This window comes from Pristis pectinata, chromosome 2 (assembly GCF_009764475.1).
Source record: "Pristis pectinata isolate sPriPec2 chromosome 2, sPriPec2.1.pri, whole genome shotgun sequence".
Lineage (NCBI taxonomy): Eukaryota > Metazoa > Chordata > Chondrichthyes > Rhinopristiformes > Pristidae > Pristis > Pristis pectinata.
Genome location: NC_067406.1, coordinates 98,765,913 through 98,784,866, shown reverse-complemented (window position 1 = coordinate 98,784,866; position 18,954 = coordinate 98,765,913). Strand labels below are relative to the sequence as shown.

Sequence of the window (18,954 nt, the reverse complement as noted above, 5' to 3'; positions counted from 1 at the left end):
GAACATCAAATTCTCCAACTTCCAGTAACAGCTCCCCTTTGTCCCTTTCCCCTTTTTCCTCCTGATCCAACTGATTCCCATCAAGATACCTCTATTCCCTCCCTCACCCCCGCCATTACTCACCCATTCCTCCCACTGGTTCCCCTCCCCACCTCCTTCCCTTTATTCCATGTTCCACCATCCTCTCCATCAGATTCCATCTTCTTCAGCCCTTTGTCACCTCCACCTATCACCTCCCAGCTTCTTACATTCCCACTCTCCTCCCTCCTTCATCTGCCTATCAACCCCCCTCACCTGGATCCACCTATCACCTGCCAGCTCTTCACCTCTTCCCCCCACCTTTTTATACTGGCTATCTCCCCTCTTTCTTTCCAGGCCAGATGAAGGGTCTTAACTCGAAATGTCGACTGTCCATTTCCATCCTTAGATGCTGCCTGACCCGCTGAGTTCCTCCAGCCCCTTTACATGTTGCTAATTCTATGCCTTGCTTATTTAAGTGTCTGCCTAAATGTCTCTTGAATATAGTAATTGTTTCTGATTCCACCACCTCATCTGGCAGTATGCTCCAGATATCAATCACTCTGTTTAAAAAACTTAGCCCTCAGATCCCTTTTAAAATTCCTTCCTCTCACTTTAAACCTATGCCTTCTTGCTTTTGATATCCCTACCATGGGAAAAAAGATGTTGACTACTTACTATATCTATTCCTCTTATTATGCTATACACTTATATCAGGTTACTCAGTAGCCTCCACTCCAAGGAAAACAAGCTCAGCCTATCCAATATTGCCCCATAATTAAAGTCTCCCAATCCAATATATGTTCTTCAGTGCCTTGCGTGCAAGCACAGCCAGATCCCTTTGAAAGTCAATGGTACACAATCTCTCACCATTTAACAAGTACTTCAAATTTCTACTTTGTTCACCAAAATAGATGACCTCACATTTTCCCAAGTATATTCCGTCTGCCCTGTTCTCACCCACTCACTCAACTACTCCATATCCCCTTGAACCTTCTTTGCATCCTCCTCTGTACTCAAATCGGCAAACCTGGAAGGATGACACTTGGTCCCCTCAGTCAAACTGTTGCCTTAGATTGTGTAAATTTGGGGCCTAAGCACCAATCCTTCAAGTATCCCACCAGAGAAAGCTCTATTTATTCCAAATCTTTGCCTTCTATCTGATAACTAAATTGTTACTATATACCATGTTACTATATTATACCCAGTTGATCATATAGATCAACCTTTACTGCAGAACACAATCAAACAGCTTCTGAAACTCCAATAAAACCATTGGTTTCCCCTTAACTATTCTACTAGGCACATCTTCAAAGAACTCCAGCAGATTAGTCAAACATGATTTTCCTTTTATATATCCATGTTGGTTCTGCTCAGTCCTATTATTCTTTCAGGGTGTTCTATTATTACATCCTTCCGGCATTTTCCCTATGACTGACATTAGGCTAATAGGTCGATAGTTGTTTGTTTTTGCTCATTTCTTTCCTCCCACATCCCAAAGATGTGCAGGTTTGCAGGTTAACTGACAACTGTAAATTGCCCCTAGTGAGTAGGTGAGTAGTAGAATCTGGGAGGAGTTGAAGAGTGTGTGGAGAGAATAAAAAATGGGACTAATTTAATTTTAGAGTAAAATGGGTGGTTGGTGTGTACTCGATGGGCTGAAGGGTCAGTTTCCACACTATATCAATGACTCTGTGATACCTTTCTTAAACAGTGGGGTCAAATTTATTATCCTCCAAACCACTGTAACAATTCCTGAATCTATGGCTTTCAAACTTCTCTAGTACTATTTTTTGACTAATACTATTTCCTTCAATTCTTGCCAGTCCTCTTCTTTCTTTCTTCTGATAGGTTTTAGAGTCATAGAGTGATACAGCACAGAACCCGACTCTTCAGCCCAAATAGTCCATGTAGTTGCCCATCTAAGATGCCCATCTAAGCTAGTCCCATTTGCCTGTGTTTGGCCCATATCCCTCTGAATCTTTCCTATCCATGTACCTGTCTAAATGTTTGTAAATGCTGTTATTGCACCTGGCTCAACCACTTCCTTGAGCAGCTCATTCTATATACTCACCACCCTCTGCGTGAAGAAGTGGACCCTCAGGTCCCTTCTAAATCTTTCCCCTTACCTTAAACCTCTGCTACCTTAAATCTCTGCCCTCCAGTTTTTGCTTCCATTTCCTCTGGGGAAAAAAGACTGTGTGCATTCACCTTATCTATGCCCCTCATAATTTTATACAACTCTATAAGGTCACCCCTCAGTCTCCTACACCCTAAGGAATAAAGTCCTTGCCTGCCTAACCTCTTCCCATAACTCAAGCCCTTGAGTCCCGGCATCATTCTTGTAAATATTCTTTGCCCTCTTTCCAGATTATCGATATCTTTGGTGAGGCCGCAGCTGGAGTAACCAATAGTCCACACCATATTCCAGGTGCACCCTCACCAATGTCTTGTACAACTGCAACATAACGTCCCATCTCTTATACTCAATGCATGACTGATGAAGGCTACCTTGCCAAGTGCCTTATTCACCACCCTGTCTACCTGTGACATCACTTTCAGGGAACTATGTACTTGGACTCCTAGGTCCTGTTCTACACCACTCCCCATGGCCCTACCATTCACTGTGAAAGTCCTACCCAGGTCTCACTTCCCAAAATGCAGCATCTCATACTTATCTGGACTGAACACCATTTGCTATTCCTCAGCCCACTTACTGAGCTGATTAAGATACCCCTGTCATTTTTGATAACTTTCTTTGTTGTCTATGATACCACCTATTCTTTGATGGACAAAAAATAATTGTTTAATTCCTGTCATTTCCTAATTCCCATTGTAAATTCTCCTGCCTCTGTCCACCTTGCTAGTTTTTATGTTTCTTGTCAGTCACTCATATCTTTATCGTGCCTTTCTTGATCAATTCCTTTGACGTCATTTGTTGAGTTCCATGGCTTTCTGCTTTTCTATCCCTGTATTTCCTGGATCACAACAAAAAAAAAATTAGTTCTTCCAATGATGGTCTTTTATGCAACCCCACCTCCTACTGGTGATGCTGCCTGAAACTATCTAGGGCCAACATTTTGAGAGATCCCTTGACAAATGTTGTGCTTCTCTCTGGCTTGGCTTTAAGATTCTAAAAACCTACTTATGAGCCCTCCCACCCCGGACATTCTCTCTTCCACCCCCCCGCTCCTATCGGGCAGAAGATACAAAAGCCTGAAAGCATGTACCACCAGGCTCAAGGACAGCTTCTATCCTGCTGTTATATGCATACTGAAAGGACCTCTTGCATGATAAGATGGACTCTTGACCTCACAATCTATCTCGTTATGGCCTTGCATCTTCTGTCTACCTGCACTACACTTTTTTTGTAACTGTTATACTTTATTCTGTTATTGCTTTTCCCTTGTAGTACTTCAATGTAAACCAATAATAAACCAATTACCAATATAGGAATGGAAAGAAAATACATTGCAAGTGAATCTCTGGCAATGATTGGTTGTAATCTTGAGACAAGTCATTAGCCATATAGGATTGAAAGTAGCAACAATTTTTTCAACTAGAAGAATGTGAATCTTTGTAATTCTCCATCCAAATGGGTTGTCAAACTCAGTCATCAAATAATTATTCAAAATAGGCACATATATTTTGACATTAAAAGTATCAAGGCATATGGGGATATGGTGGAAAAAATTAGCCAGGAATTAGAGCAGGACCCAAGCGTGGCCTCTTCATATGTTAACCTATTAAATGCACAGAATAAACTGACTGACAAGGCAGCAGGAATACAAGTATTAGGAGTATTAGAGGTGATGAAATTTGGGATAGTGGTGGGTTATGCTTCTCGTACTTCTCTGATCTTAAATATTACTTTACTTATTTATTCATGTAAACATGCTCATTACAACTTTGTTTTTACTTCTAAGTGCCAGACATACTTCTCATTCTTTGTGCACTTGCACTTGGTTGAAGTTAAAATTAACTGCTTTCATGTGAATTCTTAACTCCTCTGGGCCAAGCCTATATCCTTGTCTATCTCCAGCTTTCAAACTCCACCAAACTTCTGCATGCTCTTGGACTAACACTCTTCTCCACAATGTCAAAGTCACAGCCAGTTCTAATTTGAGTAGATCACCTTCCCTACTCAGCTAAGTTCTCTATGTTTCTAAGATTATCCCATTTGAAGACAATACCAAACCCCTAATAAACTGTTAAGCTTTTGAACTTCCTTTCCTCATCTTTTAGTTGTAGCCTTCTAGATTCAATATTGACCTCTCCAACTTTAGGTTTCTCCAACTCTTTCTTTCCTTCTGTATAACAAACTAGCCATTTCTGCCTGTCATCATTTTGGTTCAGTCCTTCTTTCTTTTGTATATTCTGTGTAGTTTAGTTTGGTTTGATATATTGTTTATAATTTTTCTTATTGATTTGGGGATTTTTTTTCTTTCTTTTATATATATAATAAATCTTTTTCTTTTCTCATATTATATTCATTTACTAAGAGATCGTGGGATCTACAGATTTTTTTTATATTTTATTATTCCTTATGATTATCTATGCCATTATTGTTCACCTGATCTCTTTGTATTACATGTACAAACATTGATGTTATATATTAATCTGTATTAATTTGAAAACTAATAAAAAGATTGAAAAAGAAAGAAAAAAATGGTGGAGTTTCAAATGTTGCCAGATTTCAAAGTGGAATAAAGTCAGCTGGTCAACTTAACTACATGCATGGAGTTGATAGATTTATGAATGCTGCTTATATGATGCTATGTGCCTGTGATGCTGCTGCAAGTAAGTTTTTCATTGCACCTGTGCATACGTGCACTTGTGCATATGACAATAAACTTGACTTTCAACTTTGACAACTTTGAGATAATAAATTACAGACGTACAAGGAAATAATGAGAGAGTGAACAGAAACAATGAGATTGCTCCCCTTTGGGCCTGCTTCTGTGCCGTTATAAGACATCCTTTGCATTGATATTTACATCAAGAGCTAATTCCTCCAGTTTTGAGGTAAATGCCACTATTATAGTAAATAACTAATCTCTACCACACACAGCTCAGATGTTGCCCACATTCTCCATTCATTTTAATAACTCTAACCAACCTAAAAATTATTCTGGAGTGGCTTTCCACTGAAAAACCGAGGAGTGGAATGATATCACTATTCTCCACAAATGCATCCTTTGATAACCCACCTCAAACACTAGATGCATAGATAGCATATCAGTTCCTGAGTCCACTGGAAAAGGATTTCAGGGTTTCAGTGGAAGAGGGCCTTCCACAAGACTCAGAATAGCTTTTGTCAGCCATTAATTTTCTTTTCAAAGAGTTATTGGCTGGCTCTTTTGCTGTACTCAGCTCTTAGGGATCTGCCACAACAAGTGTTTGATTGAAATGGGGCTTGACTGCCTAGCAGCAGCTAAGGAGCCTGGCTCCTGCATGTGATTTATTCTGAGACATGAACATATGAGAATATTCTGCTAGGATGGAAACTCTGATAACCACTTGCAAAGTTTGGGGCATATGTCTTTATGTCCAACGTAATCAACCTGCATGAAAACCAAGCATATGGTTTTCTATGCAGATTGATGAGGTAAGAACCACACATGATTGATGAGGATGCTGACTCTGCCAGTAGTTTAGCAGATGAATGATGTGGAAATGGTGGGTACTAAGACATATACACTTCTAAAAGGACTGCAAACAGTGAATCAAATGATCCAGCCAAAGAAAGACAAACTCACATTGTTGTTTACTGGACTTTATTGAGTTGCAGAAGAAAATCAAGTCTGCATACATTTACATTAAATTGTATGCATAGAGACAAATCTGATCAGAAGTTTCTTTTCCTGATAAGTGAATAGCAACCATGATTTGAAAAGAAAAGTTTTGTTCTATTTTGGATATTCAAGGATGTCAAACATAACCTGTAGAACTGCTGTCCAATTAAATGCAGCATTGGATACAATCAAGATTGCTGAATTCTTCAATTGCTCCCTAAAGTATGCCTCTTTAGATCTGAAACCCTTTCTCTGGATCACCTGCAGAAGAATTAAAACTAAGTTTTGAATCTTCCATTTTTGTTGTTACTAGAAAAGTGTTATCCTCATCCTCCGCTGTCAACTGATCAAGAATATCATATGCCAGTTTATATATCTCCTCATTTTCGTGGAGTTGTAATTGTTCAATTATTTGCAAACCTCCACACTCTTCAATCTGATTGGCTATCAGTTCTGTCTTATCATTTGCTGTATTTATGATATTACTTAACCCATCCAGTACTACTATAATTATCTGTGGGTCCATCAGCGTAAGCAGCTTGCAAAATGGAATGATTACATTTTGTTCAACGAGATAATCAACCTGTTCTTTTCTGCCACCATTAGCTAGATTGGCTATGACCCAAGCAGTTTCTTTCTGAGTTGCATAGTCGCCATTATCCATTAGTTTTACAACCAGAGGAACGAGGTTAGCATTGATTACTGCCTGTTCTTGCTGCTGGTTCCCAGCAGTGACATTGGAGAGAAACCATACAGCATCTTTACAGAGTTTTGCATTAGAATGAGTTAACAATGCTGGGAAATAAGAAAGAGCCCCACAGTTCAAAACTATTTGTGCTTGTTCATCAGTACCAGTTACTATATTTCCAACAGCTCGCAACGATACCGTCTGAATATTAACTTCTTGACGGCCAAAAAGAGGCACTAAATGAGGAACTATTCCTGAATCTATAACTATCTGAATCTGGTCATCTTCAGCATCTGTTATGTAGGACAAAGCCAAGATAGTATCTATTAAAGTATGAACATCAGTGTGGTGAATAAGGACACACAGAGCTGGAAGAATCTCTTGAACAGCTTCCTTTGATAGCGGAGGATCTTTCTGACGGCAGAGATTGACAATGACCCATGTGATCGTGTGAAGGAGAGTAAGGGGTATTGAACAATTGACAAAAGATATTATGGGTTTTATCACTCCTAAATTAATGACATAATCTCTGTATTTGGGCCCATCAGCTATGATATTGCCTAAAGCCAAAAGTGCTTGCTCACATACATCCTGATGTGGAGAGCTTATCAGGTTTAACAAGAGTGGGACAGCATTTGATTTAATCACAGCCTCTGTGTGCTCTGATGAACCATAAGCAATATTTGCCAAAGCCCATACTGCTTCCAGCTGCAATGGATGATTTTGGTCCTGTTCCAGACAGTGCATAAGAATCGGAAAAATACCAGAGGTGATTAAATCACCTATTGGAGGAGCATATTCACTGGAGATCAACTCTCTAGCAGCTTGCACTCCACTGAGCTGAATTTCCTGGTTTTCACTGGTTGCATTTTTAATTATTTCTTCTAATGATACATTTTGAACTTTGGCATCACCATCCGGATCAGATTCTTCATTGCCTACTAGAACATTCCTTCGCTTTAAGTAGTGTTCATCTCTCTTGATTTTTCTTAGCTCAACAACAATCTCATTTTGTTGTCGTCTCACAGTCTCAAGGTCCCGTCCTTTTTTCTTGAAATTCTTAATTCTTTGATTATCCAACTTGCCGTTATCTGCCATGTCCATTTGCTTCTTGGAAAATGAATGTATTTAGAAGAAAAATTGAAGATTCAATAACTGCAGATCTATCATCCAGTATTTCCTCACCTTGATACTCAGGAACAGACTACTCATCATAACTTTTAAATGGAGTACATCTGAATAACAAATTGTCTAAGAGAATATCACTATGAGGATTGCAAAAACAGTGTTAGTTAATGTACCAGACACACTCTTACTTGCTGGCCTCAGTCACAGATAATATGTCATCACACCAGTATTATGACATGTTCAAATCAAACCTCCCAGCCAATCAAATTTCAACATTCAAATGAGGTCTCAAGAGATAAACTTAGTCAGTGCTCTATCTTCATGACTAATAACTATTTCAAAATATCCACATACGAAATAACAGCAGCAACCCTGTTCATATTACAAAACCAAATTGACAGTTAAGTCAGAATTCTAGTTTTTACATTGCTAACCTACCTGAAATAAGATGGGATAATAGTGGAGAAAGGGGAGATTTGTATTGCTGTCCTAATTACAATTTTGGACCAGAACAGGCAACTCAGTATGGTCCCAGGTAGAAGTCCTCTTCACATTGAAGGCAGTCATGGTCTGATCCAGCGACATCACACTGGTGTTCTTCTCTGACCACTGCCTCCTTTGAGCCTCCTGTCACCAATAGGAGGACCTGAAGGCAGGCGGGGGAAGTGGAAGTTGAATGTCAAGCTGCTGACCCCAGCGAACATCAAGGGACTAAAGAGGGATTACATAGGTTGTAGAACCGTGAACCCCCTCTTTGACTCACCAATTCACTGGTGGGAAGCAACCAAGGAGAACATCAAGAGGTTCTCCATCCTCAGAGGTGTTCAGAAAGCTAGAAAGAGTCAGAGGGAACTGTGCCAACTCCAGACAGACTTGCAGCAACTTCTCCTTCTGCAGTCGAGAGGGGTCGATGTGAGAGAGGAACTCCGAGAGGTGAAGAGCCAGAAACCTGCACTCTTTGTCTCTGAATCCTCAAAGATCATCTTCAGATCCAGGGTCCACTTTGTGGAGCAGGATGAGACGTGCTGGAAGAATCTCTTGAACAGCTTCCCTGTCCTTGGTGGAAGAGTTCTTCTAAGTAAACACCTTTGACCACAAGTTCATCAGACAGTGGTCAGCTCAGAATGTACAGCAGACACTGTGAGACAGCGACACTATGGATTCTGTGGGATTGTTCCCTGAAGAAATGGTCCAAACCATATGGCAGAATGCCTCATCGCCAGATCTGACAAACAAGCACCAAGACCTCGCTTAGCTGGCGGTGAGAGATGCCATCCCAGTCAGTGCTTTCCTCTACACGATATATCACCCCCAATGTACGCTGTCCTCGGGATGGCTGCAGTGGGGAAGAAATGGTCACCCACCTCTTTGCAGACTGTGGGTTTACTGAGAGGGTGTGGAGAAGGATGCAAGGGTCCATGTCCTGGTTTATCCCCAGCAGCTGCGTAACTGAGAACTTCTCTGATCTACAGGCTGTTCCCGGGAACACACACCGAGACAGCCATCAAGTGCTGCTGAAAGGTCATCAACTCAGTGTAGGATGTCCTTTAGTCTCCCCGAAACTTGTTATCTTCCAACAGAGCAAGATGTCCATAAGAGAATGCTGCAGACTGACACAGTCCAGGCTGCAGGAGTATGTGCTGAGGGACGCACTGAAGCTCAGTGCAACCAATGCTAAGGCTCTGTGGGGAAGGACTACAGTCTAGGCTCCTTCCGCTACCACACATGGAGGGGCTGGAGTTGGGTGGGGAAGCCCCTCAAGCAATGAAAGGGGTATCACCTCAAGGAGCCACGTGAGTAGCAATGGTGCTATGTTTGTTTGTGTGCTTTTTTTCCTTTAAAGTTTATACTACTGAATGTAACAACCATGAATGTTAATGTTCTGTTTTTGCACTGTTTCTTCTTTTGTATATGTACAGTATATTTTCTTACAAATAAAGTTTATTTCTGAAATTAAATAAAAGCTCTTGTCAGGACAGCCACTAGTCCCTGATTCTTCCCCCCATACCATATCAAATGCTGGCTAAGGGAGTGACGAACTGAATTTATGCCTGTTTCCCTGGTAGTCAAATGCCTGGCAGCTAAAGCACGAAGGGAAAGGAAGCCAACTTTATATGAACAACAGATTATTGTGTGAAGAGAAAAGGGGTTAAAAATAACCATCCAGAAGACTGAGCAATGTTTTCAGTTTGAACAACACAAATATAATTGGCGGTCTGCGAAGTCCTCTGAGAATGCAAAGAAAATTGGTAACTGCTGAACTGAAGCATATGTTCCAGTACTGATTGATCACAGAATTATGAATCAAGAACTGTTGTGAGAGGCCATCTGTGGTAATTAAACTATGAGGTACAGACATGAAACATCTCCCATGGTATCAAAGGCCTCACAGCAGACAGAAGGGCTCGTTGTCACTATGGTAATAACAGAGAGCCAGAGGTCTAGGTTAAAACCTAAGTGGGAAGACTTGGTCATGATCCCTATGTAAGAAAACCGTCAGAAACAATCAATTCCATGTTCCTCTGTGTCTGATTGACTCATTTGGGGTTTAAGAGCCCCATTATTCTGAAAAATTGAATCAGAATCAGGTTTATTATCACTGACATGTGTCGTGAAATTTGTTGTTTTGCGGCAGCAATACAGTGCAAGACATAAAGACATAAAAATTACTATAAGTTACAAAACTAAATAGTGCAAAAGAGGAATAACGTATTCATGGACCGTTCAGAAATCTGATGGTGGAGGGGAAGAAGCTGTTCCTGAAACGTTGAGTGTGGGTCTTCAGGCTCCTGTACCTCCTCCCCGATGGTAGTTAACATGAAGAGGGCAAATCCCAGGTGGTGAGGGTCCTTAATGATGGATGCTGCCTTCTTGAGGCAAACATATTAAAAAAAAACGTTGCGTACATTGGCAGCAATAACATGAGAACAACTACTGGAGAAGGGGGACTCTGAGTTAGCAATTCAGAGAAGACCATGATCCATTTTAATTAGCTGGCCAGTTTATCTCACATAGATAGTATCTAACCCAAGTCATGAGTTTTGCAACTTAATGAATTGAGTAGCAAGCTATGACAGTGAATTAAATGAAAGGTCAATGACAACCATAAGGGTTAACTGAATGCCTGTATTTGTTAGGTAATCTAACATATAATTAGGTATACGTTAGATCGAGTTGTACTAAACTTTAGTTTGTGTTTTCTCAGTTGATCCTGTCTAGACGCAGGGAGGCGACACCATCCACACCAACTCAAATTCACTCCAGTCCCCAGAAATGCAACATGAAGTCTGGCAGCTGGCCCACAGTGGTGGTAGGGACATTCTTGCATGTGACAAATGGAATGGGATGATTGAGCAGATGGCTCATCATCCTTATAGTTCAGCCTCCAGTACTTACCTGTTGAAGTCTTCAGTGCAAGTTGCACTTAAATCGTTGGATCCTTTTCTGCTTTTTTTTAAACTCTCCAAGTCAAGTTTACCATCATATGCACAAGTACATGTATGTACAAGAGCAATGAAAAAAAAATCTCTGACTATTCTTGGTGTTGCCCCATAGTCCCATCCCTACAGGCTGCTCATGAATGGTCTCTTGTGTGGCATTGGGAGAAATGCTGTAAGTTTCTTTTTCTCTCCTTTATCATCAGGATTAGGGACCCCTAAATTATTGTTGTTGGTGCAGATGTCCGTTTTGCTCTGTGGCTACTCATCAACATGTACCACCAGGCTGAACACCTTCTCTTCTGCTCTGCAACTGCTGAATAACAAGACTTTGTTGTGAGGTTTATAGTCCTTTCATACATATTTTTTGTTCTAAATATGTCAAAAACTAAACAAAGTGCTGCAATATTGGTGGTAACATTGACCTCTCATTCCTGTGACAGAACTTGAAAAATAAACTTGAAGTGTATTTCAGTCGGCTGATACAATCTCATCATTCTCCTCCCAGAGTTATATTTATCCTTATTGTGAGAGCAGGGTTGCTTTTCTATACAATAAATACATACTAAATATACTATATATTGAGTTAACTATGAAAAGCTAATAATGTAGTTTAATTATAAATTGTTACTATTTCAATCTACTCCCCTATTTCTGTGAATGCTATACAAAAATGGAAATTAATTCTGAGTAATAACTAGTTACAAATTACTTGAGTTTACTTGAAGGCTCCAAATATCAAAGAATCAGAGAAACTTATGACACAGAAGTTGACACAGAACAAGGAGATTCAGCTCATTATGTATTGGTATTGGTTTATTATTGTCATTTGTACTGAGGTACAGTGAAAAACTTGTCTTGCATACCGATCGTACAGGTCAATTCATTACACAGTGTAGTTACATTAAGTTAGTACAGAGTGCATTGAGGTAGTACAGGTAAAAACAATAACAGTACAGGGTAAAGTGTCACAGCTCAAAGGAAGTGCAGTGCAGGTAGACAATAAGGTACAAGGTCACAACAAGGTAGATCGTGAGGTCAAGAGTCCATCTCATCATATAAGGGAACTGTTCAATAGTCTTATCACAGTGGGGCAGAAGCTGTCCTTGAGCCTGGTGGTATGTGCCCTCAGGCTCCTTATCTTCTGCCTGATGGGAGAGGGGAGAAGAGAGAATGTGGGTGGGGTCTTTGCTTATGCTGGCTGCTTCACCAAGGCAATGAGAGGTATAGACAGCTTCCAAGGAGGAGAGGCTGGTTTTCATGACGCGCTGGGCTGTGTACACAACTCTCTGCAGTTTCTTGCAGTCCTGGGCAGAGCAGTTGCTGTACCAAGCCATGATGCATCCGGATAGGATGCTTTCTATGGTGCATTTATTTGTAACTAGAATAGTTCACATAAATCTTGCTTTTTATTTAAATCCTTCTTTAAAATCCCATGAAAGAAAAAAGATTTACATCAATATTTTGCTTTTCACAGCCTCAAGCCTCCTCCTGCAATGTGTAAAATACAGCAGCCAAATTGCGCACAGGAAGCTACAAATAACAGCAATGTACTGGTGACCAAATTATTTATTTTACAGATGTTACTTGAAGGATCAATATTAGCTAGAATTAGATTTTTACACCTGTGAGAACAGATGGGATCTTGATTAAACATTCTATCCAAAAGATGGCACCAATGATCAAGTGGTACTAAGAGTATAAATGTACTGCTCAGGCATGAAGAACTGTTGAATATTTCTGTTTAATAATGAAAAATATAAAAATAGCACATTCTATAGTTTCACAATTTAGGTGGAATGCAAACCTAGAGAGGTTAATACTCTTATGAGCTTAGGGTACATCTGTTTCCCAAGAAATCTATCCTGAGAACTGGTATTGATTCCGCAAATCTCAAGCATGGGAAGAGACTGCATATAACTACTGCACAGCTTTCTTGAGAGAGTAAACCTGGCAAGAGTTACAGAAACAAATTGAGATAACTGAAAAGGACAAATATCATAGTTTATGACTACATCAGAAAGGGATTAAAATCACATAAAAAACCAAAAGCTTCCACTTGGAAAGGAATAAATATGGATATCTGGGAAGAAATATTGTCCATAAAAGTTTTGTTTTATAAAGTATATGAACATGGAAATACAAAAAATATGTGGTACTGCCATTCATAATGATGTTGATCAATAACTACATCAATAAATAAAAATTCATGTTATTGCCGATTATTGCAATACAGCCCTGAGATCATGTAATGATACAAAAAATGTCATAGATATAAGGGGAGATATTGCTGGGTATGAGCCCAGATATGTTGGATCCTCCAAGCATCAGGAATGTCGGGAACTCCAGCTTGAGAAAGCACTGTGTACTAGAACTGGCAGATTTTCTTTCCCTAGATTTAAATGATGATAACTTATCAATGCAAGGAGACAAGATAGACACCGAGATCTCCTCAGCATCAGATTTTAGATAAAATCTCAGGCACCTCCCAGACACTGATAACACAGATCAAAAACACTGGAGCTTGCAAATCCCCTTCCATGATGCAATGTGATCATGTGCTATGAAAGAGAATTTGTTTCTTGCTCTCAGATAAATCAGTAAATTTGATCCATTACCTCCACAAAAATGAAAGTGCAGTGCCTGATTGACCACACCTTCTACCAAGATCACTAAAGTGCATGTTCAATTGACTGCCATCCTTACCCAGAGGTCTAATCACACCTTCTCACTACAGGAAAGATGTGGTATCATTAGAAAGACTGCAGAAGAGGTTCACCGGGAATGGAAGGCTTTACTTATAAGGAAAGATTGGACAGACTGGGTTTATTCTCATGACCAAAGGTCAGGTCCTCTCTCAGACTGATGCCCAGGCCCAGAAACCAGAGAGGTGGCAGTGAGGGGGGTGCAGATGTGGCAATCAGGGGAGCAGCAAAAACAATTGGAATTGTCTCTGTAAACGTGAATAAAATGATATACCACGAGTGTGCCCTGGTTTTTACTGGATTTATTCATAATTCAGTTTAGTTTTGTCTTTAATTATTCCCTGAATCCCCTTTATCATCCAGGGATTCTGGCAAATGTACCTAGTCTCTGCCCGAAACTTCTGCTCTTTAATGGCCACTCATCGTTTCTTTACAGGTTTATCTGGCAACATTTGGTTCCACTTTCTGCTGCCCAGGTCCCCTCTCCTCTGATTGAGGATAACCCCCTAGCCTGGAGGAACAACATCTCATCTTACATCTGGGCATAGTGCAACCTTTAAGATTCAACACTGACTTCTCCAACTTTAGGTAATTTGCTTTCTCTGTATCAAAATTGGCCACTTCTATGACAAGTCATCCATATGTGAGGTTAGCTCAGTTTTCTCTCTTTGATTTGCTGGACATGTCGCACAGTGCTGTCATTAGTAAGCATAAAACATTTAAAGAAACATAATCACCCTCTAACTATCCTATTAACCCATTTGACTTGCTCTTACACTATAACAGATATTCCCTTTGTCCTATCCATCTCTCCTGTCACCTTCTCTTATTACCTTTAATGACCTCTAATTATCTGTTTTTTTTACTCTTTCTCAGTTTTAACAAAGGGTCTCCAACCTGAAATGTTGTTTCTCCTTCCACAGATGCTGCCTGGCTGTGGAGTGTATTCTGTCTTTATTTTGAAACTTCCCTGCTGTAGTATGAAAGGCCAGCGGTCAGATGACAGTGACAACACTACTGACCCCCATGGTCGGATGATAGCATTGCCTATCAGGTCGGAAGCTATACCACTGTCAATCAAGGGTCCGGCTCCACCCCACCCATTAAAGAGCACACCTGAGGATTGGCTCATAACCCACCTTTTTTCTTGACCCTGAATCATTGGCTTGTTTCACCTGAGTGGGCTCCACCCCGCTACAGCCCTATAAAAGATGGTACACGTGGGCTCGCTTCCCCTTTTCCGATTGCTGCTGGGGTCGAGACCACAGGTGAGAGGGTGCACTTCCACAGGGGTCTAGGAGCATCCTGAGTAGATTCCCAGCAGCGTAGAGCCGTTGTTTTGTCCCGATTCAGGGGGTCCAGACAACGTATTTGTTTGTTCCCTGATCGTTTGTACTAGTTCATTGTGTGGGTGTGTGTGTGGTGGTGTGTATGTGTGTGTGTATATGTGTGAGCGTGTGTGCACTTCCCCCGTTGCGACTCCCCCCCACATTTCCGTGATCACCCTAGTGCGAGGGTGCATTTGTTCCTCACATTCTGTTCCCGCGTTGGTCTTTGTGAATAAAATCCTCCTTTTAAAGCACAAAGACTGTGTGTCCAGATACCTTTTATCTTTAAGATACCAAAAGAACCTTTCTCGTAACACCTGCAAATTTGCTCCCTGTGTCCCTCTCGCTGTTCGGTGACCTATAGAACCTCTCTAGCAGTATGACAGCTTCCTTTTCACTTTTTAACTAACCAAATAGATTCTGATGACTCAAGGACAAACTCTCTCACCAACTCTTAATGTCTTCCTTGATTTGAAATGTCTCCCCACCTCTTTTCTTCCCTCATCTCCTCTGAACACCTCACTTTATGAAAGATTACCTGCCCAATCCTGTCATGGTTCAGTTATTCCCACTAAATCATATTCCCACATGATCATTTGTTTCAACATTCACAACAATATGTATTTTCCTCATTTCTGTGACAATATGCTGTTGCCCATCCCCTTGCCAATTTAACTGAGACTGGTGCTTAGTGCCAATAACCTGGATTGACTTCACTACAATACCAAGAAATAAGTCACCCACATCCCCATAATCAAATGTATTTTTGAAGAAATCCCATCCAGTGAATGATGTCCAATTACTCATTTAAACCTTTACAAATAAAATTCCAAACTAGGACAATGCCTGGGACAGCTTCAGCACAATGACTAGCTTACTGCATATAATTTTTCTTTGGATTGATTATATAAAGCCATATATGAACATTGTGTCACTTGGGTTCCATGATTCAAGGAGTCTTGATGCCACCAGAACAAATCATAAACACTGACAGAAAGTTACAGATTGACATTTGTTGCCATAACACTTTCCCATTGGTTATATTTTATGTTTGTGTATCATATCTGACTTGCTTATACTGCAGGTTGCCTTATAATTTAGTTAGGCCTACTCAAGAATGATGTAATAAGTACACACACAGACGGATATCAATTTACGAATAAAGTTTCATGAACTTATCTATTCCATGAATTAAAACTGTAATTGTACATATAGATGCAGAGTACAATAAACACACAGCTGCTGAAGACATAATGCAATCATAAAGTACCAACATCATCGCTAAACACTAAAAAAATTTACAGCTTGGTGGCTCTGGCAGTCTCCCACCATATCAATTATGTATTTCCACTGAAATCAATGAAAATATGGCAGGGATCAGGGATGGGAGAAAAAAGATCGAGTCAGAACTACTTCCCTCTGCATCATACAGTGGGCACAAGTACATCTTCTGAATCTGGGCATACAATTTGACTAAGGGAAGAACCAGAATCAGATTTATTATCACTGACATTTGACGTGAAATTTGTTGTTCTGTGGCAGCAGTACAGTGCAAAGACATAGAAATCTATAAATTACAGAAATAAATAATTAGTGCAAAAAGAAAGGAATAATGAGGTAGTGTTTGTGGGTTCATGGTTCATTCAGAAATATGACAGCAGAGGGGAAGAAGCTGTTCCTGAATCATTGACCGTGGGTCTTCAGACTCCTGAACCTCCTCCCTGATGGTAGTAACAAGAAGAGGGCATGTCCCGGATGGTGAGGGTCCTTAATGAGGCACCACCTCTTGAAGATTTCCTCAGTGGTGGGGAGGGTTGTGCCCACGATGGAGCTGGCTGAGTCTACAACCAAGGTCCATCTGGGTATCCAGGCACTGAATGTGAGACAACCATGAAGATATATAGCAATCCCAATGTGATACTCTCACCTCTTCAGCCAGTTGGCAAAAGATGCAAAAAAATATCTCATAAGATGTTCAAACCTTTTCAGGACTTTGTTTGGAACTTTCTTCAGCTCCACAGACTACTAAGGTCTGCATCAGAGGTCCAGAACTAGTGTATTTCAATATATCTGGCAAGTTATATCAATCCATAGATTTATGGGGCTTTGGATCCTGAACACAATTGACAGGGTATATGTGTAGAATACTGTTTAAAAATAAGCCATCAACCTCGTAAGACAGAGGAAAGAGGTAGCAGAAGCAGACAGAATAATGATATACAAGACGGTGAAGGTTAGCACAGGTAGGTGGAAATGAGGGATTCAGGCTACAATCAGAGCTTATCAAATTGGTGGAGCATTCTCAAGGACATGAGTGACTTATTCTTGCTCCTAATTTGCATCTTTATATTTTAGTAATTATAAACTTAATCTTTGACTTGTAAGCCTTATCATTTATATAATTCTATAAAGATTCATTTCTTACCTGCAGACAGCACAGACAAAACACTTCGGATGATAAGTTTTTCCCAGAGCTGAAACCACCTCGCCCTCTATAAATTCACTACAGCTGAAGCACCGGGTTCCATACAATCTTTGATAGTCAGAAGTGCAGATGTATTCTCCTTGTTTTACAAAAAATCCACCCTCAGCCAAATCAGATCCACATTCTGCGGGAACAATACACAAAGAGATTAATTTAAATCCAAGCTTTAGGCTAAAATTCATTAGTGACCTTTTACCTTCTTCAGTTATAACGTTATAAATGAACAAAATCAATTTTGAACAGAAGAGATGGCACACAGAATGAAATCTGACAGATAACAGAAATTGATGGCCTATTCTTGCTCTAGACATATAATGTAACAGTCCTGTATATGTGAGGTAGCTGAAAATATGAAAGGGAGGTTCAGCAATGGCTGAAGTTAGTCTCTACATTACATACATTACCAATTAAAACAGAGTTTTTATTTTCGCACCATTTCTTTACACAAATAGAAATTCGCAATGGCAAGTTCTGCACCAAGTGACCAGAAACATCAGCCCCTATAGTCAAAGAAGAAGAATTTCACTTGGTTATAATGGAGATAAAATAAAACAAGAAGAAATTTGAAAGCTGATGAGAGCAGCATTTTCTACTATAACGTGAAAATAATTTCCCACATAAAACAGGATTACAGCAAACACTACTACTGTTCCATTTTCACAATCAATGAGGGAAAACAAATTAAAATTCATTATAATACACAATTGGACATGTTAGCATGTACTACACAGTTAACATTTCTTTTATAATTTAAAGACATAAAAGAATGTTTCTTGACAGTTTCATAGCTGTAAATAACCAAGGAAATAAAAAGACTGGCTTCACAGTTAATTCTTAGTAGGAAGTATTCATTAACTGTGCATTATTAATGTAATTAACTCCATCCTGAATATTTTATACATCTCGTGAAAACCTATTAAAGGAAGTTGACAATGTCAGTGCTAAAATCCTGCAGCAAAGATGCTGGAAAGAGGTCAGAGAAGATGAAATATCATGTATCATGGAAAAAATAAAGAAGGTAGGAAGGAAAAGGAAGTCCTTGTCCTTAGAAAAGTTCCCCTTTTTGTACACTTATGTCTTGTTTCAAAGTCATCATTATCAATTTCTCCTTTCACAATAACTCAAATTATTTCCTAACATCCCTCCTTAAAAGCCTGGTTCTGATTTCTGGACCATATACCATTTAGCTCCAAAAACTATGTTCTCAGCTCCAAAAACAAACAGAATTGTTAATTTGTTCTGAAAATGTTTCTGCACAAAATTGGTCACCAAAAGAAGTGCAGGTGTGGACAATGTAGAGCCTGGTATAACTCTTGTCTCCTTTGAGTTCTCACTATTTACGTTGAAAGGCTTTTCAATTATATTCTAGG

At 39.9% G+C, this 18,954-nt stretch overlaps 2 protein-coding genes across 2 annotated transcripts in view; both read right to left on the bottom strand.

Moving 5' to 3' along the window:
- Positions 1 to 18,954, bottom strand: part of ablim2 (actin binding LIM protein family, member 2) — a 257,969-nt gene that overhangs the window by 156,579 nt on the left and 82,436 nt on the right. The window contains exon 3 of the mRNA XM_052036314.1: positions 17,525 to 17,708. Coding sequence (XP_051892274.1) covers positions 17,525 to 17,708 — 184 coding nt within the window. The remainder of the gene's footprint in view (positions 1 to 17,524; positions 17,709 to 18,954) is intronic.
- On the bottom strand, positions 6,046 to 7,599 carry LOC127579757 (importin subunit alpha-3-like). The gene has a single exon (XM_052032660.1). The coding sequence runs from the start codon at positions 7,597 to 7,599 to the stop codon at positions 6,046 to 6,048; it is 1,554 nt and encodes a 517-aa protein (XP_051888620.1).